Below are 26,050 nucleotides of genomic sequence, written 5' to 3'. Positions count from 1 at the left end.
ACACCTCAGAATTAATGAAAGCTAAAACTAACCCACCCTAACACAGGGCACAGAGCCTAAGGGTCTCTCAGATCCTCAAGATCTTAGAAATAATCGCACTCTTCAAGAGCATTTTTCATAAAGGTAGCACTGAATCTGCCTAGCCCTGGTGTAATATACCCCATGACGGAGACTGGGGAAAGAAGGACTAGCACAGCTGGTGACAGCTTTCCCTGCTCTTTTACTCTCTTCCTATCAAGTTTTGGCTGATCAGCATAATTATAGCACAGAGCCACATTGAGATTCCTGGAAATTGTGTGTGGGAAAAGGGGAAAGGTGTAAAAAACTTGCCGTGTTCAGTTTGCCAGAATGAGCTGCTAAGTTTGCAGAGCTTTAGAGGCAAGACTTCCGATGAATCATTTTGACAGGCTTATGGAGAGCATCTTTGCCATAAATCACCGTTTTTCTTGCAAAAATCAATGATATCCTAAAACACAAGGCTGAGAAATCCTATATTCACTTTACCCAGGCCTTTTTAATTGTCCTTATAAGAAAGTCTGAATACAATAATATTTACACACCTCCTCGATCAGTTAGAGAAAATCTATTAGTTTTGACTAGCTGTCCTTCTTGGGATAAATCTTGGCCTTATCAGTCATGTGTGGATAAGAACATCCTGTGGAAGACAGGGAATGATTATGAGGCCACTGATTTCAGAAACAGGGCACCTACTTACCACAGGTGCCTCACTCTGCTCCCATACAGTTAAGTGAGAAAGACAGAGGGTCTTTCTTTGCCCAAAAGACACTGGTCATGTGGAAGAGGCAAAAAAAAATGTAGCAATTTGAACCCTAACTATTAGATTTGAATCTTTGATGTGAATTAGACCCAAGAATCCTCAAGTCTACCCAAGAGAGGTAATGGTCAGATAGTGATGGTAATGCCAGGGCAAAATACCCTTTACTAGCAGAGAGGGCTTCCACATCGATGGCTTGGACTTTACGGGTCTTCAAGGGATGCCTTAAGGAATGGAGACTGAAAACCCCTTCTTCCCATGAGGCAGTTCCAGTTGTGAGAAATTACACTTGTAGAGATTTGCAAGTAGCAAAGTCTATTTTGTGGGTGATTCATGCAGGAGAGGACAGTATGGTTTATCAGAGACTGCTTTCATGTTGTAGTACCAGAGAGCATGTTGGGGACGTAGTATGTCTTAATCCGGAATTTCCTTGATTTTGTTTTTTAAAGTAAGTCTGCTAATATTACAATCATTGCACATACTGTATTTTGCATTGGCTTGCTTCATGGCTAGATGTCACAGACACAATTTGTTCACGAAACCTTCTGAACTTGTCAATGTAAGACAAAGGCTGTTTAATTCTGGCTTGGAATGTTAACAACATTGCTGTGTGCTCAAGAGCCAGAGATAATTTTCCGTATTCTGCTATAACGCACAAATCTACTGAGGCATTGGTTTAAAAATGTAGTCTGCTATTTTGAAGTCAGTTTTGGATCCATTCTAGTATTTCAGCTCTGTAGATCTATAAAGATATCTTCGCTAACATAGCCAGGAGACAACCTCAAAACAGATTAAATATGGAAACTCTTCAAAGGCCGCAAGATTAACTTGATGTCCTGCAGATTCTCTCAGTAGGCTGGTGGTTTGAAAAAAAATACAGCTTTTCAAATTTATATAAAATATTTATCCTCCAAGATTTTTAATGGCAGAATCTGCCTAAGTATTTACTCCCAGTGACCTGTGTAGTTAAGGTTTACGTAATTACACTATACACCATTTACTGGAAAGGCTTTAAATATTCATTGACTCCTCATGTTTTAATGTAAACAAGGCACTTAGAATACACAGGGTTTTTTAATTCCTTCAAGGTGAAAAAGATGTCTGAAGTAGATGTTACTGCTTGGATGAGTGTTGCTTTGAAGCAACAGGGAATGATGATGGTACTTAAATGGTTCAGAGATTTAATGGCCAGAGATTTACACGGTTGCAGCCTGATTCTGATCCCAAAGTAGTATTCTTCAGGAGCTCGCTCTGCATACGTCAGTAAAGTTGCAAAATTGTAAAACGGGTGAAAATTGCTGGAAAATCAAACCTTTCCACTTCTGACTGCCTTCATTGAATTTCATCTGTTTTATTGGCTTGTCAAGAACACCTAGCCAGAACCGTTGGTAAGGGAAGGCAGCGAGGAGCTTATATACACACACCAGGGCAAGGCACTGCTGCGCCTGCTTCTGGGAGTAAAGAAAACTGTACTCATTTCAGGGTTTATCAGGGGGATGGACAGAGAACGTATCTATTGCCAGCTCCTCCTGGAGTGAAGAGGAAGGACCAGGACTTGTGGCAGTGGGCACGACATGGCCCGTGGCTGCCAGGGTTGAGGGAGAGGGCTAGGGCAGACAGACAACTTCAGATGCATCAAACATAGGAGATGCCAAAATTGCTCACTGCTTGTCCGCTGCCGCCACTGTTTTTTTTCATGTCTAATTGCTTAAAATTAATTTCACCTGCATTTTCTTAGATTAACTTACCCAGTATAATGCCGTTTCATGTGTAAATGGCCAGGACTTTGCTCTGAAGCCACTTCTTTCTTATCTGTGAATTTCCAAATCAAAGAAAAAATCAAAACGTCTCAAAACTGATATTATTCTTCTGAAATGTTATATTAATTCATCCATTGAATCTCGATAGCAAACAACACAAAATTATCTCTCTCATGTACCAATAAAGAGCCTGCTTTGAATGAATCACAAATCTGATTCATTGTACCTAAGCTTAAAGAACTGTGGATGTGTTTAGCAGCGTTGTAGCATTTTAAAAGGCTGTTCAAAGGGGAACAAGCCCCAGATCCCCTTCCTTTTAGGAGTGTTGAGGTTTTTGTGATGGATAACATAGCAGCCTTTTCACTTTAGCCATTGCTCACTCAAAGCAAAATAGTTAACTTCCAGGCTTCTTTTATCTCGAGCCTTTTAAAGATGAATAAACTAAAAAGCAGGAGCTGATCAAAATAACAAAGGATGGCGAGGTGCCTTTAGTTTCTTATAAGAGTGTCTGCAAATTCCTGGTGGAATTCTGGGCCTGGCGCTGATGGAGCTGGCTAAGGATATCGATCGCCACTTGAATTCACTGAATAAATAATGGTTGCCATAGTTATTGAGCATTCACAACTGGTGGGGAAGCACGGAAATCTCCAAAACACCTCCTGTGATAGTTTTGCTGCAAAATCACCCAATTAATTCTGTCTCATATCATGGAAATTATGCGAGAGATGCAGGATGCTTGGGCTCCTGGTACTAGAATTTCAATCATAGTTGAGCATCTCTGCTACCCATTGCAGCCAAAAAGAAACGGGGGCTTATCATCTCCTATTTCGTGTGACAAAAAGGTTAAGTGACATTGTATAACCCCAGCTGTTCTAAGAAATGATACACTTTTTAAAGCATGTTTTTGCTTTGAGTACCAGAGCACATACTTGGTTGCGCCGAAGAAAATTAATCCATTCCACTTGAAGGAGGGTTGCTGATGTGTTTGTGTTTGTTTTCTTGTGCCCTCGCTTTGCAGAACGACATGGCTTAAAAGAACCAAAGAAAGTGGAAGAGCTATGCAACAAGATCACAAGCAGTTTGAAAGATCACTTAACTTTCAGTTGCCAAAACAAAGGACAGCCGCTCGAGTCCGCAGAGCCTAAGGTACTGGGTGTTCTTGCTGACTTGCGCTCTCTCTGCACACTGGGACTGCAGCGCATCTTTTACCTGAAACTGGAAGATTTGGTGCCAGCCCCTTCCATTATCGACAGGCTGTTTCTGGACACCCTACCCTTCTGAGTCCAGCCACCCTCCTGAAAGGCAAATGCCCACCAGAGCAGGCAAATGGATCGTGACTTACAGCTAACATTTCTGCCCTCACTTAACAGAAAAGCAGCTCCAGCTCTAGAATGAGGTCTTTTCTGGCGCTTTGACCTTACAACCTGAGGCCTAAAACTTACTGGCTTACTGTTTGGGGGTTGTGTTCTTTTTTTTTTTTTCTTTTTTTTTTTTTCCTGTTGTTGTTGTTGGGGTTTTTTTTGTGTGTGATTTGGGTTTTTTAAATGGCTAATATGGCACTTTTGGACAATGCTATCCCAGCAGCAGTAAAAGCTTAACATGACTGTTTCAAACCTGTTGTTTAACACCTCATGGGACATGAGGAATAAAATGGTAGAAGCTGTGTGTTTGAAAACAAGAACAGCAAATAGTTGTTTGCCAGGGTAGTATGTGTTTTGTGACGATACCTTTAGCATACTTCCTGCATCAAGGGCACATACATCAGCACAATCGAAACAAAAAAATTCACTTTTTTAGCAAAGTACATTCAATTGAACATTTCATATAAATCCAATATAGCAAAATGACAATGGCTGTTAGCTCCCATGTTCAAGTGCAATTTTTTAAAGTGCTGTCTTACTAAGTCTTGTTTATTAACTAATTTATTTTAATATGAAAATAAATGGAAGAAACCAAGTGAGAAAATTACGTGCACTAACTTACCATGACAGAGTTTTCCAAACTTGATTCCATGTAGCGTGACTTACTGACAAATGTCTGTGGAAGACACAGGAACGACTGCAGCTCAGTTGTTCCCTAGACAAGGACATCCGAGTAAGTAGTGGCTGGAGCATACAGGGTCAGCATCAGGGATAGTTCACTTTTAGACTTTAACGTTTGTAACCGGTTAGTAAACAGACGCACGATGGTTTTAAAGAACAAGCAAGTCTTGTAAAATAGTATGAATGTAAGTGCTAGGAAGGATATAGTGGGCTGCGTTTAAACATTCCGTGTTCGTACTCCTTTTTGTATGTTTATACTGTTGATGCCATATTAATATGAAATAATTTGTTGCATAGTGTCTTTATTTGTATAAATGTTTGTATGCATGGTATATTGTATTGGCTTTGCCTGTATTTATTGCAATGACTGCCAGCTCATGGGAGCCCTGTTACACAGGATAACAAAATGGGGTGTTCACACTGACTCAGATACACCAGTTGGAAAACTATATACATATATATAATGTGTATATATATATATGTATATACCTATATTTGTGTGTGTGTGTGTGTGTGCGTGAGCGTGCGCGTGTCTTTTTATTAACCATTTGTATATAAAATATCTGTCAAATCACAAGCAGAGTTATTTTACAGTTTATTTGCAGTGACTTCTAAGGCAGTACTGTTTAGCACTTTGATATTAAAATCTTGCTCATGTTTTGCTAAATTCAAATAATATTTAAAAACTTTAGTTCTAAAAAACTTTATATGCACTGTATTAAGTCAAAATTTTGTTGGTCATTTTGCTAAGGAAATTTTTGAATGTCAACCTGATGTCACTGTATCTTTTGTTAGCTTTAAACATTCTAGCTTTTGTCTTTTTTTAAACTATGCTGTTTATATGGAAATTAAATTATACAATCAAACAGATGCCAAATGAATTGCCTAATTGCTGCAAAGGATAACCCAGATATCGAGTCACTGTATGGTTTTCAAATAGTAATCTGGTATTTTATCACTTACTATGTTTGGATGTGCTTTTATGAAAAAATTATTCTTATATCAAGATTTATAGTAGTGTCAATAGGGAAACAGACTTCTAATCACTATAGTTAATATTTCCGGTTTACCTGCAGATAATATTTGGAAAAGTATTGCTTTTTGTATTGACTTTTAAGCTTATGTGCAAACATAATAGCATAATTAAATATCAGAGAAGCTAATGTTTCTTGTAGGTTGCTGTAACAAGCCTGACCAGCAAGACAAATATATTTTGACTGAACTTGCTTTTGTATATACTATATATATATATATACATATATATATATACACACACTCACACACATGTGCGCATACAAAAACATACAGATGCAGAATCCGAAAGTATGTTTACTTCTGTCTCCTTGTGTAAGACACAAGGTCCTTTGAGAAATCCTTCTACCTAGGGACAAAGCCTGCAAGGTGCTGAGCACCAGCTGAGGGCTCGCAAGCTCTTCCCTCGCGAGCGGGCCCTTCCAATGCATTTTCATGCCGATCAGCATAGTGCAGTGAAATTGCTTTTTTGTTGAGCGAGGTTTATTTATTCAGTGGGATGTGAGTGGAGGTAGCAGGTCCAGAGCCCCACGTGAGATTTCATGTAGCCAGTGTGCTTCAGTCTTCCATAGATAGTCTTAACTGTGATGCTCTCCCAAATCCCATCATCTATGGAGCCGTCCTTCATTTCAACTTCAGTGCACAGATGCATTGTAGAGTACAACCAGTGACAGGTCACGGTGGTAAAAGGAAGAATTAATGCAGAATAAATCTACTACTTTCCTTAGAGCTCTCTCAGAGTGATCATGCCTTTGTCTAGGCAGAATTCAGGAATATATCAGGTGTTAAGGGAGAGTGCCTTGCTTTTGTTTCAGACAACAGTGTTTCAAGAGTTTCTTCACTCCGCTAACTGCAGTACTTTCTCCTTTTTTCCTTTTTTTTTTTTTTTTTTCTTTTTTGTGGTGTTAACCTGTGGGTTGAAAGAAATGCTCTTGTACATATACAATGTAAATTAAAATTATTAAATTGAATAACATTTTTTTCAGAGGCCCCATGTGTGTTGAATAAGTATGCTTAATTCTGTTAAACTCTGATGTGAATTTTTTATCATTTATAAAACATTAAAAAATTGTCGACTTGAGTCTTAAAAGTGGAAAAATTGGTGAAGCATGCTTAAGAACACTGGCAGTTTAATGGCTAGTCCTTAGATTAAAAGAGCTTTTATATGAATACAATAAGACCTGCAGTATCTGGTTACTCGGTCTCGATTAGATCCTGAGAGCTGGACCACGGCTGTCGCAGAGGCTGAACTACCCCAGGAGCAGAGAATAGGGACCCCCTTCTCCTCACTGTACTGCTCCTCCCTATCAGGAAGAGGTTGTTAATTAACTTGCAAATGATGACAGCCACGAGAGATGGAAGGGAGAGCTGTAGAGCTGGTCATCCCACAGCATGTGTGTCTGGCTAGAAAGAGGACAGAGCTCTGATCCCATTTTCTGCCCTGGTAAGACGATGGTCTCCTGTGGGCACCTGCAGCACTTTCTTTGTATGTGCGGCCAGCTCCTTTCCTTCCCATGCCCTCGATTCGTAGGAGGGATGACATCCCCTAGCAGACAAAACTATTTAACCATAAATGCGTTTTCTAAGCACTTCTGAGGGCATCTGCCACTATTCTGCTGTCTCCATAAATACTAATGCCTCCAGCACACCTCCGCAAGAGCTGCTCTGCAGGAACTGCTCAGCTGGAGGCTGCACCGAGTGCTGTGCTGTGCAGGACCTGCGGCTCCTTCTTGGGAAGTGCGGCAAGGCAAAAGGATGCACAAACTCTTCCAAAGTATTTATTGCTTCTTCTTCTTTTTTTTTTTTTTTAATAGCTTTTTTTTTTTTTTAAAAAGTAAACTCCCTAATGGGAATGTCAAGGAGTTTTGCTTAATAGTCCCGTTAGGTAAAACGCAGATCTTGTGACAAACCGACACCAGGGTCTGAATTTTAACCCTACAAGACTAAGCTTACCCCCACCAAGTTTGCGTGTATTTCAACTTGTAGTCACTTCAGGGATGGTAAGTTGTGTCCCTAGGCATGAGACCAGAAATGCATCCCGATCTAGATCACCTGCATTTGCATCCTTACGTGTGCCTTACGTGCTTGTGCTCCTAAACCACACCAGTGGCAGTGTCCTTGATGTGATGCCCGATCGTTGAATCCAGCCTCGGAAGCATGGGCTGAGTCAGGAACATGATAGCGGAGTCACCTCACCTAGCAGAGACCATCCTTGAACAGTAGGCCGACACCAAGGCACCCCAAAATGAGCAACTTTAATCAGAGGTGAGTCAAATCTCTTTCTACAGCTTTCCTACCGTTACTTGTCACATTCAAGTTCACTTATCCAATACACAAAGCTAAAATTTCCGTTGTGATGCAGCGAGGGGAGAGAAAGAGGTTTAATTGTAGAAAATTAAGCATGTCTGACAAAAGCGGCAACTCCCTCTATGGACCCTATGAAACACGTTGTTTGATTAATTATTTGTATTATAGCAACACCTAGAGGCCGCAGCAGAGATCAGGACCCCACTTGGTAGCTACCCTAATTCACACCTACAGTACTCACCCAGAGAAGCTCTGGTCCAAGCAGGCAAAGCAGAAAGAAGAGCAACCCAGGAAAAAAAGGAGTAGAGTGCCATGCCCAAGGGCAGGTAGCACTTTGCTCCCAGAGCTGGGAATAAAAACTTCTGCTTACCGAGTTAGTGAGTGCCCTTATTTTGATTTCCTTTTCTTTCCTTGGGCAATTTACACTTCCACTGTGTCAAATTTTATACATACACGGTAAAGCATTAAAAAATGCAAAATAACTCATGTTGTACTCAAACTGATCTTGTCTGCCCTATGTATATGAGTGGTGGTGGCCTGTCATCCATGGGACTGCTCAAAACCCTGCTCAATCCAATGTTTGGAAGCTGTGATACAAGCTAGATAGTATGTGGAAAAGAGCTATCTAGCTGATCTTTATTAAATTAATGAAATTGATCATTAGGAATATAACAAGATATGGATTAAACAATAATTATTAATGGATAATAAAGATTAACTTTTTAAAATGCCAAACTATTGATGCAGTAATTGAATAAATGGGGAGTCAATTAATCAGCTTCTTAAAGTTGATGACATATTTGTGAACTGTATCCCTGGCCTATATTTCTGAGATTTAAAAATAGAGTTATTTGTCGAATACAAGAAAAAGAAACTCATTTACCCTGTGGAAATGCTTTTAGCATTTTTTCTTTTGTTTGCTTTTTAAAGACACCTTTATTTTTATATTCACAGTATGAGATATTCTGGCTGCATTGGGTTACAGAAGAAATTTGACTGTGTGAAGTTGTGACATGGCTGTGTAAATTAGATGAGATTCTGACTTGAATTCACAGAAGCAAGGATTTTCCTTAAATAGAAGGGTGGGATTCCAGCTGTATGTAATTAGATATTATGTATGTACCACGATACGTATGTATGTATAATGGGACTACTCTAATGTCAAGTACAAGATTCTGAAGTCACGCAAGGGACAAGACCATGATAAATGCCATTTTTTAAAAATTGTTAAATATTTTAGATTGTTTATCAATTTTCCTTAAAAGAACACAGAACTCTGGGCTTGTTTATGTGGAACTTTATCTCGAATAAATAAATAAATAAATAAATAAGCTAAGTGAAATTTAAAGCAAAAAATGTGTTTAAGTAGTTGAAATATCTGGAATAGCATGAAGTCTTTAAACTGCTAGTAACGTGCTGTAAAAAAAAAAAAACAAAAAACCTCCTTCCACAATAACTTGCACTGTGGTCTGAGGTTCTTCCCTGGGATGAAGTACTGCAGTAGAAGGAAAGTGAATCACAGAGATAGTTTGATACCAGAAAAACTTTCAAACCTATCCGAAAGAAAACAGAAATTAATTTACCTTTCATGGGGCCTCACTATTTATCTTGCTGTGTTTCCTAATTAATTGACGATATTGATGTTTACACAGGGATTTGCTCCTTTCCAACTTTGCTTGATCCTGTGAAGAAGCCAGAACACTGCATTTGTAGTAGCACATTTATTCCCATGGCAACAGTCAGGGATTTCACAAACACTAATTAGGGCTGGCAACTTGGACTGTTTTCAGTACAGTCCCATATAATTTTCCCTCTTTTCTCCATTCCTCATTATACCTTACTTCAACAACTGACTTCCTTAGTACTTATGCAGTGCTTTCCCCACAACCTCAAGACTCACATAATGCCTTACCTGATTTAGCGCTGTCTGGATGCTCTTTACATCTACACCTCTGCACACACCCAGTTAAGAAATAACTGCAGTGCCTGCCTGCGTTTGTGCAAAGCTCCAGCTCTTACCCTTCAAATTAATCCAAGTTGCAGCACAACCAGTTGGTTTCTACACTGGTGTGTGCAAAAACAGTAAAGGTATTGATGCATAGCTGCATGTTCCCATGCAAATGTGCTGCCAGGTACTTGTAAAGGTAGATGCCAAACCTTGCTTCAGGTGCTACAAGCCTGCTCACCTAAGCTTAAGTTCTGTGAACATACAAAGTTCATGCAAAATATTTTAATCCAAGCAGATCATGAGCATTTCTAGACATTTAATTGCTATGTAATATTACTAATTGTCTAGTGTGGTTATCCACTTGGCTTAATGCCTTGATTTACTCAGAAGCTTTTTACAAAACCTGTGTTGGTAATGAACTTTTGAGCCTCTCTAAAAGGAAAATGTGTCAATTTATTAACAAAGAAATAAGACAAATTTATAATGGTGTCACCAGCAATAAGGGAGGTTTTACCTCATTAGGCATTCTCAGGCTATGAAAGAGATGTGTCTATCACAGACTCCCAGGATGGCTGAGGCTGGCAGGGCCCTCTGGAGGCCACCTGGTCCCACCCCTGCTCCAGCAGGGACACCCAGAGCAGGCCACCCAGGGCCACGTCCAGGTGGCTTTTGGAGATCTCCAAGGAGGAGACCCCAGGGCCTCTCTGGGCAGCCTGTGCCAGTGCTCTGTCAGTGGAACATTACTGAGCAAAGTAAAGATTCCCATTCTGAGGCTGTCTTAAGAACCAGTCCCAGCCAGTTTTCGAACCATCCTCGCAACAACAAAGAAATCCAAATAAAACCAAGTAGAGAAAAAATGCCACTACTGTCCTAATTTGGAAAGGAAAACAATAAATAAGACCAGTTAGAGTACATTTATAATCTAAGCCACTGTAAATAATTTAAAATTAGGATTAAAATGTTGGAATCCCCTGGAACCTCCTCATTAGGTTAAAGGTAAAGTCATACGATGGAGCGATTGCATCAGTTGACAAGGGAAGACCAACTGATGTCATCTCCCTGAACTTCTGCAAGGCCTTTGACACGATCCCACATGACATCCTGGTCTATAAACTGGAGAGATATGGATTTGATAGGTGAACCATTCAGTGGATGAGGAGTTGGCTTGAAGGTCACACCCAGAAAGTGATGGTCAATGGCTGTATGTCCAGGTGGAGACCAGTGACGGGCGGTGTCCCTCAGGGGTCTGTCCTGGGACCTGTACTGTTTAATATCTTTATCAACAGCACAGACAGTGGGATCGAGTGCACCCTCAGCAAGTTTGCAGATGACACCAAGCTGAGTGGTGCAGTCGTTACAACAAAAGGAAGGGATGCCATCCAAAGGGACCTGGACAAGTTATATAAGAGGGCCCACATGAACCTCATGAGGTTCAACAAGTCCAAGTGCAAGGTGCTGCACCTGGGCCGGGGCAATCCCAGACAGGAGCAGAGACTGGGAGAAGAACTCATTGAGGGCAGCCCTGCAGAGAAGGACTTGGGGGTTCTGGTGGATGAAAAGCTCAACATGAGCCAGCAGTGCGTGCCTGCGGCCCAGAAAGCCAACTGCGTCCTGGGCTGCATCACCAGAGGAGTGACCAGCAGGGTGAGGGAGGGGATTGTCCCCCTCTGCTCTGCCCTTGTGAGGCCCCACATGGAGTACTGCACCCAGGTGTGGGGCCCCCAGCACAAGAAGGGTGTGGGGCTGTTAAAACAGGTCCAGAAGAGGGACATGAATATGATCAGAGGGTTGGAGCACCTCTTCTATGAAGAAAGTTTGACAGCTGAGTATGTTCAACCTGCAGAAGAAAAGGCTCCAGGGAAACCTCACTGCAGCCTTTCATTACTTAAAGGGGGCTTATAAAAAAGATGGAGACCAACTTGCTGCTCAGGCAGATAATGATAGGACAACGGGGGATGGTTTTAAACTAAAAGAGGGGAGAATTAGATGAGAGGTTAGGAGGAAATTCTTCACTCAGAGGGCGGTGAGGCACTGGCACAGGCTGCCCAGAGAAGCTGTGGATGCCCCATCCCTGGAGGTGCTCAAGGCCAGGCTGGATGGGGCTTTGGGCAACCTGGTCTGGTGGGAGGTGTCCCTGCACACGGCAGGGGGTTGGAACTGGGTGGGCTTTAAGGTCCCTTCCAACCCAAACCATTCTGTGGTTCTATGATTCTCTGATTTTTTTTTTCTAATTCAGAAAAGATTTTATACATTATTAGCAGAAGAAGTAGTATTCAAATAATAAATTCTCAGTGTGACCACCACCTTTTTACCCTATATGATGGGGAAGTAAAGAGCCTCTTAAGTTACAGGAAAATGTCTCGTAAGGTATGAAGGAATAGAGAACTTGTCTTGACAGTAAATTAGTAAATGTTTTAGGAGATTTTAATTCAAAACAAATTACTGTACTTGACAAAGAGAGCTTATTGAAATAATATATAACTCATTTAAAAGGAAAAAAAAAAGATTTTATTTAGACATTCAAGTAAAAAGCGAACTGTTAGAAGAAGCCCCATATTCCAACAAATGGCAGGACAAGCTAACATGAACATGTAAAGAAAACCTTTGCTGGAAAAAAAAATTGCCTCCCAAACCTACTTCTTGCCTCCCTTTCTTTGAGGAATTGCACAAGTTTTGAAAACACTCCCTGCTGCCGTTCATTAAGAGGATGAGTTTTAAAATGCAGTTCTAACACTCTGGAGAAATGTGAACCCAGAGCCCTCCAGCTTTGGGAATTTTATTTTCATGGCTTCGTTTTCTTCCCTGTACCCTTAATTTCAAAAAGCATCATCGAACTCATGGCAGGGTTCTTTGTAACTTTTGTGAACTGGGCTGCAGTCAAGAATTTCCACCCTGAGTAATTTTATTACACGAAGTTTCCCGCCTGCCGTACAGGGCATAGCAGTATTCGGCACAGACATCTGCTTTGCATCTGATTTCTAAAGGAAAGTCCTGTGGATTGCTGGCCCTTTGAAATTAAGGAGTTGGGGAACAAGTTTAAGCAGTGAAAATAAAATTCCGAGGCTGGAGGGCTCCGGGTTCAAATTTTACAGAGCTACCGATGCTGTGTTTTAAAGTGATCTCTTGAGGGAAGCGCAATGGAAAGTATTTCCAGCAGCAAGGCGAACTGACGCAGCGCAGTCTTTTGGAAAAAGAGTCAGGATCCATTGCATAGAGAATTACATCCCTTGTAGATATGTGATAGCTGTCCAGAAGGCTTTAAATGAAAAACTTTTCAAAGAAAGTTATCGAGGATGGCGGAACCTGAGAAATTAAAAAAAGCAGGTATCATGAACTAAAACGAAATCTCCAAATTCTTGCAAAATATGAGATTTTTTGAAAGAAAGCTCATTCTAGTCCATGCCTCCAAAGCAGGGTCTCTTCCTGCTCAGCCTGAAGAAGAGGAGGTGCAGGGGGGATCTCATTGATGTGTATAAATACCTGAAGGGAAGGTGCGATGAAGATGAAGCCAGGCTCCTTCCAGTGGTGTCCAGTTCCAGTTCTTCGGTCAGGAGCAGTCACACCGTGCACGTCTGCTTCCCACTCGGTGCCTTCCTCTCCTCAAGGCCAGCGGCAGTGACTGCCTGGATGGGAGACAAAGCAGAGTGAGAAACTGTTTCAGGTTGAAACTAACCTGTTTTTTCCCATCGTCTCCTGCAATGCTGTTTGTATGCACTTCTTTTCCCATTTGCAGTCAGGATAAATTTTAGATCTGCTGCCTACCCCTAATGCCGAATGGGAGCAAAAAGAGCAGCAGGTACTGCTTTCACTGAGCACACCACTTTCATAGGAGTAGCCTGCAGTTCTCCCTGATGAAAAAAGGGCCTCATTGTGCCAAATCATCTTCACACGTGTAACTGGAGACACCCTCTGCTCCGAAGACATTTAAAATTAATGAAGCAAGACAAAGAAAAAAAGAGTTATAATTGCCGTATGGCTACAGCTTCTATGCACAGGTGTGTTTACTGATCTGCTGTCACATGGGAACTTCGGAAAAGTCAAGAAGTGAATCCAAGTCCCTCCACACCAGCCCATTCCTTTAAAAAATGCATATCCTTCCTCTCTTATGTCATGAGTCAGCATACTTTTCCAAAATGGTGTGTTCAGACTAACAGTTGTCAAATTGCTTGGGGAGATTCTAACCTGACATATTTAGTACACCCTTCCCACAGCTCTCACAGAAGCATACAGATGTCAACTCTGATCAGACTCAACCAGGACTGCAAAACACATCAGGTTTGTAGGTCTAAGATGGTCTAAAAAGCAATTCCTCCAAAAATTATTGCCCATTCTGCACGTGAAGACAGACACATGAAGCTTCAAAGGGCAGCATTTCTAGCAGGCTGCCCTAAAATAATAGCCTAGATATTAGTCTGATATTGTTTTCAAACTTAGAAATTTCTGAACCATAAGAACTCTTTTGGAAGTGGACTATTGCTTTGAATGTCAGATTTCAGTCTCCTCTGCTGTGGGGGACTAACCAGCAGGGCAGAAGAAGGAAGGAAGGAAGGAAGGAAGGAAGGAAGGAAGGAAGGAAGGAAGGAAGGAAAAGAGAAAGAAAACGTCATACAAGAGATTTGGATTTCAGTACTTACTGTTAGAAGAGTGATTCATATGACTGAACCACTTAGAAGACTGTAATTTCATAAGGACAGAATAGGAAGGAAACATTTTTAAATCAAAATGCATTTTTTTAATCAAAGACTACACATGGTTAGAAAGCTGCAGACAGTTTACAATCACTGAGGATTTTAATTTCGTGGATTATGACTGCCTAAGGACTCCCGTGCTAGTTCCAAATGAGGGTCCACTTAGCCCAGCATCCTGCCTGCCAGTAGCCAGAAGAAACTGGAAATGCAGTGTATAGAGTGTAAGAATACACTTACCAGCCATCTCATCCAACTGTGGTCTCCAAAACTTTTTTGATTGTGTAGCTCTATCAGTAAAAACATGTTGAGCCTGAACTCCCAGTATACGTATACTTATTTATTTATAAACTATATCCATGTACTATTGCTGTTCTGATATTTTCTTCCTGCACCCCCATGGATCACCTTGTTCACCCCCTGAGGTGCGGGCACCCAGCTTTGGAGACCACTGCTAGAGAGGATGTCACCACATTTTCATATCATTTCTAGAAACAATAAATAAATAAGCTTTTAAACATGGGGAATCTTGCAACCTATGCAGACACATTAGTTACTGGACCTCATTCAGATGGTACAAACCTGCCTTATTTGGCTTCCAGTAATCACGACCCACTTGCATTTACCTCATGCACGCTGAATGTGAGACCAGTTAGTAACAGAAAGGGACAATTTGTCCAAGCTTAAAAAAACCTGTTGCCGTAACAAGCTAGGAACATCAATTTAATGTGGGAAATATTAATAGGAACTGGAAATTGTTCAAGAACATTCTACTGGATATCAAAAAAAAAAAAAAAGTGCCACAAATTTACAAGTAGAAAAGCATTTGTGCTGGGGAAGAAAGAATTTGTGTAACACAGAAGATGCAGAAATGCTAGTCAAACACTAACAATAAAAATGCAAAGAATGAAAAAAAAAGGATAATAGCAGTAAACTGCAAATGTAAAGAACATATTCTGCTGAAAACAACAATATAAGAAAAGATCAATGGGCATCACAGTTAGAAGGAACATACAAGAAATACATTACAGTAAAACAAATTCTACACCAAATATTGTAAGAAACAGGTATCACATTTTGAACAAAAGCTCAGAAAAGACATACATGTTCATCACTATTTCTCTTCTGATTTCAGAACGAAGCAGGAGGATAAACCTGCCCAATAAAACATCGTAGGTGGAACAGAAAGCCTGGCATCAAGACTGAAGAAAAATACGATGCCGAGTCGGTTGCAATTACACATATACACATCAAGTAGCCTAGAGAGAAACAAGCATCATGGAAAAGAGGAAAAATTTCTAAGATCTTTGAATTGCCAACATATTCCACATATTGCCACATATTCCACATAATAAGGAAGAGTAAAGAGTTGATCCAGTTGATCCAGGAAAACAGACCTGTTGGTCAGATGCTGAATCTGGACACATAACCAGAAATTTCATTTAAGAGCCCACCAGCACAGAATCAAAATACTTTGTTGATTAATAACAATCGATACGATTTCAGGGAACACAGGTCTTGTGAAACCAAGCCTTCTGTATTTTATCTTCTTCAGTTTTCCTTTGGTTCACAGCTGTTGCCCTGGTTCACAAAGATAACTGCATTCATACAGTGTATTCATAGGTTTTCAAATAATTTGACCACGGATTTTGAACATCATATTATATGGAACTAGAAGGATATAAAGTTGGGAATCGGTTCCTAGCAGTATTTTAGTGCATGATTTTGTCAATACTACGTTTCCACTGATTGTTTGCACAGGGTACAAAAACATGCAGTATGGTAAACAAGGAGAACGGGCAATTTATAAAGAGTAATTATCTGATTAAAAGACCACATTAAAAATGTGTATAGAAATGTGAGAACGTACACTGAGGAGTAAGAAATACAGTCCTACAATACTGAAAACTGACTTTAGAGCAGGGGCTCAAAGAAGCTCTTACAGCTTATCATAAATCCAGCCGAAACTAGTGTAGCTAATGACTTCCCAACTGTTGCAGGGCTTGCAAGCCTTGGTGGGACCTAACAACCTTACCTGGTCCTGGCAGACCAGGACTCTGGACCACCTCCCGCGTGTCTGAAATTGTGGGGCTCAGTTTAGGGATGAGCTTTCATCCTCTTTACGCACGTGATCAGCCTAAGTTGCCTGACAGATTTTTTTTTCTGGTTCTGAATGAGAGAGAATTGTATTTTCCTACCTTTCTAGATCAACCTGCAAATGTAAACCAGATCTAGGAAGGACACTTGTGAGCTTCTGAATGCATCAGTTACAAGTCAAAATTTAGAACATGATACGTGGTGCAAAAACAAAATGTATGAAATCATATTCACATTCTCAATACACTTTTCCTTGCCATCTTCATGCTCCCTTTCATTACTTATCTCTTTTATTGGCATAAATGTGTTGGGAATATCTGTGCTCAGATGAATTCTCCAACACAAATGTGACTGTTGATGCATAACTGAGAGCATGTTCTGTTCACTAATTGTTAGTAATCGTGCTCCAATTCTGTATCCGAACTCTAATAATCAACTGTGGAGCAAAAAAATTGTAATGCAACTGATGTGACCAATCATATGTTGTAAGCAGCAAGTAGTGTAAGTTAATAACTCACATGCATAGACAATATATTCCTTGTCAGTCTTCATGTGAGGACTCTGAAAATTGTTCTATCGTGAGAAATCAAGATCAGTTCATGAATGTGTACAAAACAGCACTAAAATTACCCTATACTTTATTTACAATGAATAATTCATCCGGTCCTACTAACACCCATGCTGATACTGCATCATTGACCCAAACAGTTACTGTGTTTTCATGCCCCAGCAGAGGTATCACTTTATGCGCCACCTCGATAAAGGTTGCATGCAAACAGGGAAGACCCAGTCCTCCTTCTGGGGCACACGGTTGTCTCCATTAGCTTTAACAGAGCTGATGCATATATTTATGTTGTGATTTCTGCAATGTTTCCCATTTGTTGCTCTAATTTTTCTTTTATTTCCATAATTTTCACAGAGGCTTCTCTTCAGCCACTTTTTCTTTGTGCTACTTCATCTTGCCTTTTATCTTTATTTCACTGTCAGTGTCTGTGTAAGTTAGAACTGACATTTTTAGTTCCTAGGGTTATCTCAAGCTGGTCTGCACCCGGTGATACTCATGATGCATTTCTCTTCATGCCTGATATCTTCCCCTCATACACTTGCAGTTTTTAACTTGTTGATGTTTTTGGTGTATCCTGTATCAGCCTGTGGCTTGGTGGAGATCCACAGATCAGATGTGGCTGCTGTGAGGACAGCACCACTGTGCTTCAGAAGCACTTGGTAAAAATTACATTAACTGTACTCCATCTTGAGCCCATGAAGCCCCAGCTGTCCAGTCTCCGTGTAAGCTGTGCTATTTTTGGTTTGGTGCCTCCTTTTTCAGATTTTCTAACATTTTATTTCATTTCCTTAGTGAAAACATATGGCAAACAGATGCCTAAGCTGGGCCCTAGGCACCCATTTCTTTTTCCAGCCCTTCCAGAATATCTGGGAAAATTTTGAGGTTTATGCTAGTATACGTCGAACTTGCAATTTATTTCAAGTACAACATTTCAATGACAGGCATCAGTTTTGGAGGCAAATCATTTTAAAAACAAGTATCTGCCTCTTCCCCCCCCCACTGCAGGCAACCCTGAAAACATAAACTATCTACCAGGATTCAAAGATGGTAGCAGCTGGGTGTCAATCACAGGAAGAAGCAAGGATGATCTAAAGATCTTCCTTCTCCTTCCCACACGCACCTCTCAAAATTCAACATAAATCAGATTAATCTACAAACATCACTTTAATCTAAAAATCAGATTAATCTGCAAACATCAGTTTACTAGTCCCTCCTGTAAGTAACGCTCTCTGCACAATGGCATGCTCATGGCTGTGTGTGAGATAAAAGTGACACAAAACAATTTAGCATTTTCAATGACTTGAAAATGCTAAATCTAGCTCTACCTAAAAATGACCACTCCCCTCTGAGATTGGGATTCAGCTATTTTGCATGGATGCTGAGAGCGATGAGGTTGGGCAGCAGCCTCCCACTTGCTGTGACCAAGGCAAGTATGACATGGGAGACAGCATGCTCTAAAGTTACAGTAAAACATGAAGGCCTTCAGCAGGGCTGTCAGTTTTTGTCATATCATACACATTTTTCCCAGGTACCAGTCCTGTTTTATGCTGTGATTCTTCTCTCTCCCCTTTCCCGTTCCTCACTCTTTGTTTCTGTATCCTACAGAAACGCTTTTATAATTAATATTTCAATTTGTTTAATTTTTTATGACTTTCAAAAGTATATGTATATTCTGGATAAAGTTATTTTGGTAAGAGGAACCACACATTGATACTGGCATAATTTATTAAGGCTACCTTCTCATTAATTGTTCGCATGGGATCAGAAAGCCAAGAAATAGCATATCTGGTTTCTTTCTGCTTTGTCCCTTTCTCAGGATTCACTCATTCCAGATGTTTATGCTTATAACTGGATCTATCTCCAAGCATGAAGACACACAAAGTGTGTCTAGATATGTTCCAGATATCGCACATCAGAATGTAGATTTATTCACAACATTAAAATGTTTAATTTCGAAGCTATTTCAATGAACAGCCTCTTGAATTCATTGTCATACTCTCTTTTTTCCTCTCTTAAAATGTTGATTTTTGTACAAATGATAAGAATGCTGCAATGCACCATTTTTTTGTATCAATAAGCACAAAACAATTAATGCTGAATTTGATGATCTTACCATTCATAAGACGTACAATGGAAATGTATACATACACTGAATGAAATTGTTCTGAAATAGTACATGGTCAGGAAACACCATGAGCTCTGAGGCCATAGGGCTCCTCCAGAAGTGATTTACAGGTATCCTGTTCCATATTTTACATCAAAATTATCTAGCAAAAAGGAAATATAAAGCAACTAAGTCAACACCAAACAGATTTGTGAATTACATATGTAATTTCCAAGAGATGTTTCTTTTTCTCCCACATAACTTCTAGCAGTGCACAATGTTGCTTACAAATGAGGGATACCTTTTTGTTGTCCACAGAGAGGAAGGGCTAAAGAAAATTATGACTCACTAGACAAGGTAGGTCATTTTCAAGGGATATTTAGTTTTCCATCCAATTTATACCAACAAATATTTTTTTTTTTACAGATAAAGGAGCCATTTTGTGCTGTCTTCACAAAGGGCTAAAGAACTTAGTAAATCTCTTTGCACCAGGAGAAACACAAATGTGACTACTGGAAAGATGAAAAGCTCTGCAGCCCTCCCAGAACCAAACCTTTAAGTGTCTATGGAGCAGCTTCTTCCCCAGACTCCCATTGGTTAGCTGTTGCTTAGTTCTACTTGTTGCTTAGCTCTGCAACACAGACATCAGCAGCTCTTTGTGATGGAGGTGACCACCTTGGTGGAGGTGACCGCCATGATGGTGGTGACTGCCATGATGGAGGTGGCCGCCATGATGGAGGTGCCTGCCTTGACTGAGCCCGCTCAGGCCCACTAGCTGGCAGTACTGCTGGGGCTCTCTCACCTGCTGTCCTCTGGGGGCAGAAGACCTTCTTGCTTCACCCACATCTCCACACTTTCAGAAGTCTCTACAGGTCTCTCTGCTCTGAGTGAGTGACTGAAGTTATTCCTTCCAGCTTGTGCCCCAGACTCTCTGTTGTCAGCTGCTAAACCATTTCCACCGCACTCGATACCATGCTCTTTTACCTGCCTCAGTGCTTCTAGTCATTGTTTTACCAACAAATATTTGTTGCTAGTTTTGCTTGAGACAAGGTAGCTTGTCTTTAGTACCCATGTGAGGCAGCTGAGACCAAAGGTGTTGGACACTACTTGGTGCAGAAGAAATCCTGTGTCCCCTAGTCAGTAAGTGGCTGTGTTACCCCTAATCCCTTCAACCTGTGCAAATTTCTGTTTCACCACGGATTGATTATGCATCTCTGCCTACAGCACCACAGGAGAAATGTGACTGGAAAATAATTTGATTTCTGGCTTAATTTGATGAAACACACGTATTGGTTTCTAAAATGTAGGGACTTTTTTTTTTTCCTGGAATCAGTTTTCGAAGAAAACAGATTGCCATCACATGAATTAAAAATGGCATTTAACAGTGACTTTATCAAATGTATTGGAATATTAGCAGATATATTATGTGCATAAATGTAACACGTTTCACCTTCTTTATCTAATCCGAGAAGTTCTTATTTTCCATCCACCCACTCAGGCACACAACTATTCATTAGGTACGAAAATGAACTGCACACCTGAAATATATTCAGATTATTGTAAAACTGCCTCCACCTTGCTACCAGAACTGCCAAGGTAAAAATATCTGTCTCATTCTCAAAAGATAGATGATGATAATATAGAACTGCTTCTACTTCCAAAGCGCCTATACTAATACAAGGAGTCAAATCTATTTAAAAATAAATTCGCACTTCAACAGTTGCTGCGCTTGATGCATGTATTTCTCACACACACACACACACAAAATGTTAAAAAAGTTATTTCGCTGTAGTCAAGCACTTAGAAGTTAGGAAGTAAAGGAGCCAAGAAGAATCTTCCATGCATGAGGAAACTTATTTTTCCCTTTCATGTGCAAGTGCTATGATACAGTACTTAATTATGTGAAAATTTGCTCCTTCAACTCCAGAATCTACCTTGTTCAACCCAAAGAACACCTTTTCCTCTTTAAATTGTTCTATCTGAACCACCTGTGCCATGAACCCATACAGCCTTATTTAATATTGTCCTTGGCCCTTTCTTTTCTAAGCAAATGAAGCTCATTATGTTGTGCTACCCTTCTCTCCATCAATATCCCCACTGAAGACTTTTGAACCCACAGGGTGATTTCAACCAAACACAACAGAAAATCAGAGGTTTTAAGGACAAAAATTTCATTCAAGTCTGATGTCAGCAGGGGAAAAGAGAGCCCCCACAGAAGGAAAGGCATAAACTCTGCTCCGGCATCAGACCCTCTGGCAGCTCGGTCCTGGTGAAGCTGGCCTTCCCTCACCTCACTGCACCCACAATCACCCACCACAGCCCTCATCAGGCTTCTCCCTAACGAGCAGCTGCTTTTAAAAAATCGTTTAGGCCCCAAAAATGCTCTGGGTGTGGTAGCCAGGAGGATGATGATGGCTTTTACACTCCTTACCGCTGGCATCAACTTTTACACAGGATAAATTTGCTTCTTCTCTTCCCTTCTTTTCCTTGCTGCTGTCATTGCCTCAGTGTCTTGCTTTGCTCTGGCTGGTTTTTTTGGCTCTATCGTTATCCCCCACCTTGTACACTCAGCTTGTCATTAAAACACCCCCTCTAAGCTGAACATTTGGCTGTGCTATTTACGCTTGCAGCCCGGAAGTCTGTGGTAAAAATTCTCCATACGACGCATGTCAGGGCAATTTCAGTATTAGGTGATAAAAATTCCCCTTCTTTCTATGCACACGAGCCACCCTTCAGTCAATATTTCCAATAACTGTCCAGTCTCTAATATAATACAGCTGGGTCACAGATCACAGCAATAATGCAGATGTCAGACAAAATATATACGTATAAAAATGTGTATACTATTTCGCCAGGGTTCACCAGCCATCGCTGCCGAACGTGGATGTTGGACAACATATTGTAATTTTGCTAAATACTGCCAATACAGATGTTTATGCACCGGCAGGAAACGGATTTACTCCCACTGTTCTTTTTATTCAACCTTTGCTTCCATTTTCTCTCATCAGATAGAGGCGTAGCAGCACATGGTTGGTAACCTCTGGTGTATTCATAATCGCCGTATGTGCCACATACGTGCACCATCTCACATCAGTTTCACTGAATGTGCCTTTACTGCCACTCCTCATCACTGCAAATGATTGAAAGACACAGCAGGCAGTGAAAAGCTACAAAACCTTCCAGGTGCATTCAGTTGGCACCACCTGTAATACATCTCAGTAAATCTGCTTGTGTCCATGTACATCCAACCCATTCTCCCAAGAATTACCATTTCCTCATTTTGTAAAGTTCCCAGTGTTGCCTTGCAAAGTGTCCACCTCATTTTTTTTATTTTTTTTTATTTTTTTTCTTTTTCTTCTCCTTCTCTTGCTTTTACAGTTCTGATTTGATGGTTCAGTTTGTATCCACATTTATGTAATGACACATAACCCTGTGCTTTAGTAGAAAATGGCTATTGAAAGGCTGCAGCAAGCCCAAACGTCACTGTAGGGAATACTACAAAAACTACACTACTGACCTCCAATGAACAGAAAAAAAAATAAAAAAAAATAAAAAGAAAGAGAATAGGAACTTAAAATTTTAAGTACAATTCTATGCCTTGTAACTATGATATTTTGTTTGACCTCCAGTATGTCAGTATTGAAATAGGACATTTTATATCTTAAATGAGTCAGATCCTGGTGACACTGAAATCAGTGGCATAATCCCCACTTACTTTGATAAAATGTGAACATTATCTGAGAAATTTACGACAAAAAATATTTGTTTTAAAACGCTGCAGCTGCATTCCAAGTGCACTTTTTTAAGAAATAAGAAACATAAAAATACAGCTTTGTGTAGCTTGACATGCTCTTGCTTCCAACTTCTTTTTCTAACATCCAAAACCATAAAAGAGCTAAAATATAATTTTATATTATCATGTATATCTAAGGAGAGCCTACCTTTTTGCATTAAAATTTTAATTTTCCATACAATCTTCTTGTGAAATGCTATTAGTTATCACACAGAGCCTACTACTCAGACTTTGCAAGTTATTTCAATGGCAACTGAGTAGATAGAATAAAACTGCTGATGACTGCAACCTGTGAAGGAAGAACTATCACACAGCAAGTCTCTAAACCTCCTGTCAGTCTTATTTCCTAAAACGAGTCTGATGAGGTGACAGGCACGATGCTGAGAACAGGACCAAAGGTATCGTGGACAGGCTTGTTTGTTGAATGGGTCCAGAAGGTTTCAGACAGCCACATGAAAGAGAGTTAGAACATATCCTCCCACCTGGAAATGATCATACAAACGGAGTGGAAAGCATCATTTCTTTGCAAATCATGGCCAGATCCATGGCACTGACTGGAAAAAAGCCCCATCAGAACGATAGCCTCAGATGTGCGTTTCTGCATTTTGTGCAACATTTCTCAACATCTTCAGGTGAGGAGTTTTGATAACTTATGTATACAATTGGTATGGTGGTCACCAGTGCTGTCTGAGGGTCCTTTGCTTCAGCTGTGGGTGGCAGTGAAAGTACATCTTTAACACCTCTTCCTCTCCTTACAGTACTGACACCATTGCTACATATCCTTATGTGTGCTTTTAGCACTTCTGCAGGGCTTTGAGGTCTGCCCAGGGAGCAGTAGAGACCTAGGGCATTTGGACAGTGGAAAAGATGAAGAGCTTTGGGGGTGAGTCACACATACTGGAACAGAGCTGGGGAAAGGACAAGGACAGAGAGAAGTAGCAGAGTACTCTGAAGGTGGCAATGCAAAGAAAGGACAAAACTATTAAAAACAAGAAATGTGTGGGCTGGAAGGTGGCAGATTCCAGACTCCCCATCAGAAAGCTCCTCCTACAGTTCCCTGAAAGCCTCCTTCCTTATCCAAAGGATGCAGAGCCCACCTATAGTCCCTTTTATGCTCCTTTGTGGAACTACCTGTAATGACAACGGACTTCCACAGGAAGCACAAGTCACTTTATTGCTACTCTGCTTGCATCTGCATGCAGTCGTTTCACAAGGACTCACCATCTGTTGAGAGCTTCTGCTTCTGGAAATGCGTATTGCATGAACAGTGTCAATTGGTGGGATAGCTCATTTTGCCCATTACTTTTGTGTTCCTAACACTTGGAATGGAGGGATGCAGCAAGGGAGTTTAGGAAGGATTAACGTGTTCTCCTGAAATATATTTTGAAGTTGCTCCTGAAGTGGCAGATGGATGTATTATATACATAAATGTTTATAACATTTGAACATCAAATCCCTGCAGTGAGTCCTTTAACCTAAACAGTAAGACTGAGGTTCAGCTGGTCCCAGGAAATTTCTTTAGCCATTGGCTCTGAAACCGTCCCAAGAAACCCATGGCATTTTTAAATTCCTGGTAAACTTTCATCTGATTCACTGTGGTACTGAGAATTGTCCTTGGGAGGGCCAAACTCTAGTTTGATGAACCCCTGAGTCACATCCTCAAATGAGAAATGTAACCCACACAGCATTAGATTAAAAATATACCAGTGTATAATTTTAATATTCAGTCTGTCTTGGGTTTTTGAACTGTTTTCCTCGCACATGTCTGCTAGACTCCCCAAACAAACAAACTAGGAGAGAATCTAGACTTACTCCTACCATCACCCTAGTCCCCTCTCCCTGGTGGTGAGGGATATTCTGTTCTTATCCAGGCACTGCAGGATCAGTTCTGCCCCAGTTCTTGTCAGCCCCCACATCTAGCCACCATTCACATCAAGTTTGCCTGGGCCTTACCTTTAAATCTCCCAATACTAGAAGGAAAAGAACTGGCAGATTCCCTGTTTGCTTCCTACACCTGATGTTGAAGAGTGAAGGGATGTAGTGAAGGGATGCTGATAATTTTTCACAAGAGGAATGAAGAAGGAGAATAACAATGGTGATGTTCTGAGATATTGATACCCCCTCTCTCCAAAACTTTGGTGTGTCACTTGAGAAAATGATGATGATTATTCCTGTTGAAGGGCAGACACAGCAAGAGACTGGACAAGTCAGTAATAGGCATAGCCAAGGAGCAGTAAAATTCATAATAAAACCCAAAGTTGGGTAGCTGACTTTGCACTTGGAACACAGAAATTTTGTTTCAGTTTCTTTTGAGGCTTGAGGCTTATATGAGCCATTTTGTATTCATCACCACCATCCTATTCACTTTGGGACTGCTGTCCAACTCAAGAGATGACCCTCAGCGCGAAGTAGTCAGACAGACTGAAAATGACATCTGATCATATTAGTCAAATGATGCTGTCAATGTGCAAGGTTCCCCAACATGGTGACACACCAGTGGAAGGTTGATTTACCTGTCTGTAGCTGGTGTAAGAAAGGACTGTTCATAAAGGATTGAAATCCATCATGTGGACAGTATTTGCCACCTAGATTTAAAACTGTTAAAATAACTCAGACTCTGCACCACCCAAGCATTAAGATAATGCCCCTCCTAAGCTTTTGCACACAAAGCAAATATCTATATTCACAGTGCCTCACAGAACATTAATCCAATTACTATTTCTGAGGTGAGAAATGAAGCCATTTTAGTCATAATTTAGGGTTTAATTCAAATTGTAATAATGGTATTTTAAAAATAGACATCTTTAACTAAAAACTGTCTTTCCCACAGTTTATGATTTTTTCTTTTTTTATTTTTATTTTTGTATGTCAGATGACTGTAACAGTAAGAAACCAGTAATTTAATGGCTCATCAAAATACTAAGTGGAAATGTAAATATTCA

The 26,050-nt window shown here is 40.5% G+C and overlaps 1 protein-coding gene across 1 annotated transcript in view; it reads left to right on the top strand.

The window, feature by feature from the left end:
• Window positions 1-9,104, top strand: part of NR4A3 (nuclear receptor subfamily 4 group A member 3) — a 31,166-nt gene extending 22,062 nt beyond the window's left edge. The window contains exon 8 of the mRNA XM_035550571.2: window positions 3,554-9,104. Coding sequence (XP_035406464.1) covers window positions 3,554-3,816 — 263 coding nt within the window. The 3' untranslated portion in view covers window positions 3,817-9,104. The remainder of the gene's footprint in view (window positions 1-3,553) is intronic.
• The last annotated feature ends 16,946 nt before the right edge of the window (window positions 9,105-26,050 follow it).

This window comes from Cygnus atratus, chromosome 2, assembly GCF_013377495.2.
Source record: "Cygnus atratus isolate AKBS03 ecotype Queensland, Australia chromosome 2, CAtr_DNAZoo_HiC_assembly, whole genome shotgun sequence".
NCBI classification, from domain to species: domain Eukaryota; kingdom Metazoa; phylum Chordata; class Aves; order Anseriformes; family Anatidae; genus Cygnus; species Cygnus atratus.
This window is presented reverse-complemented; position numbering and strand designations above follow the sequence as displayed.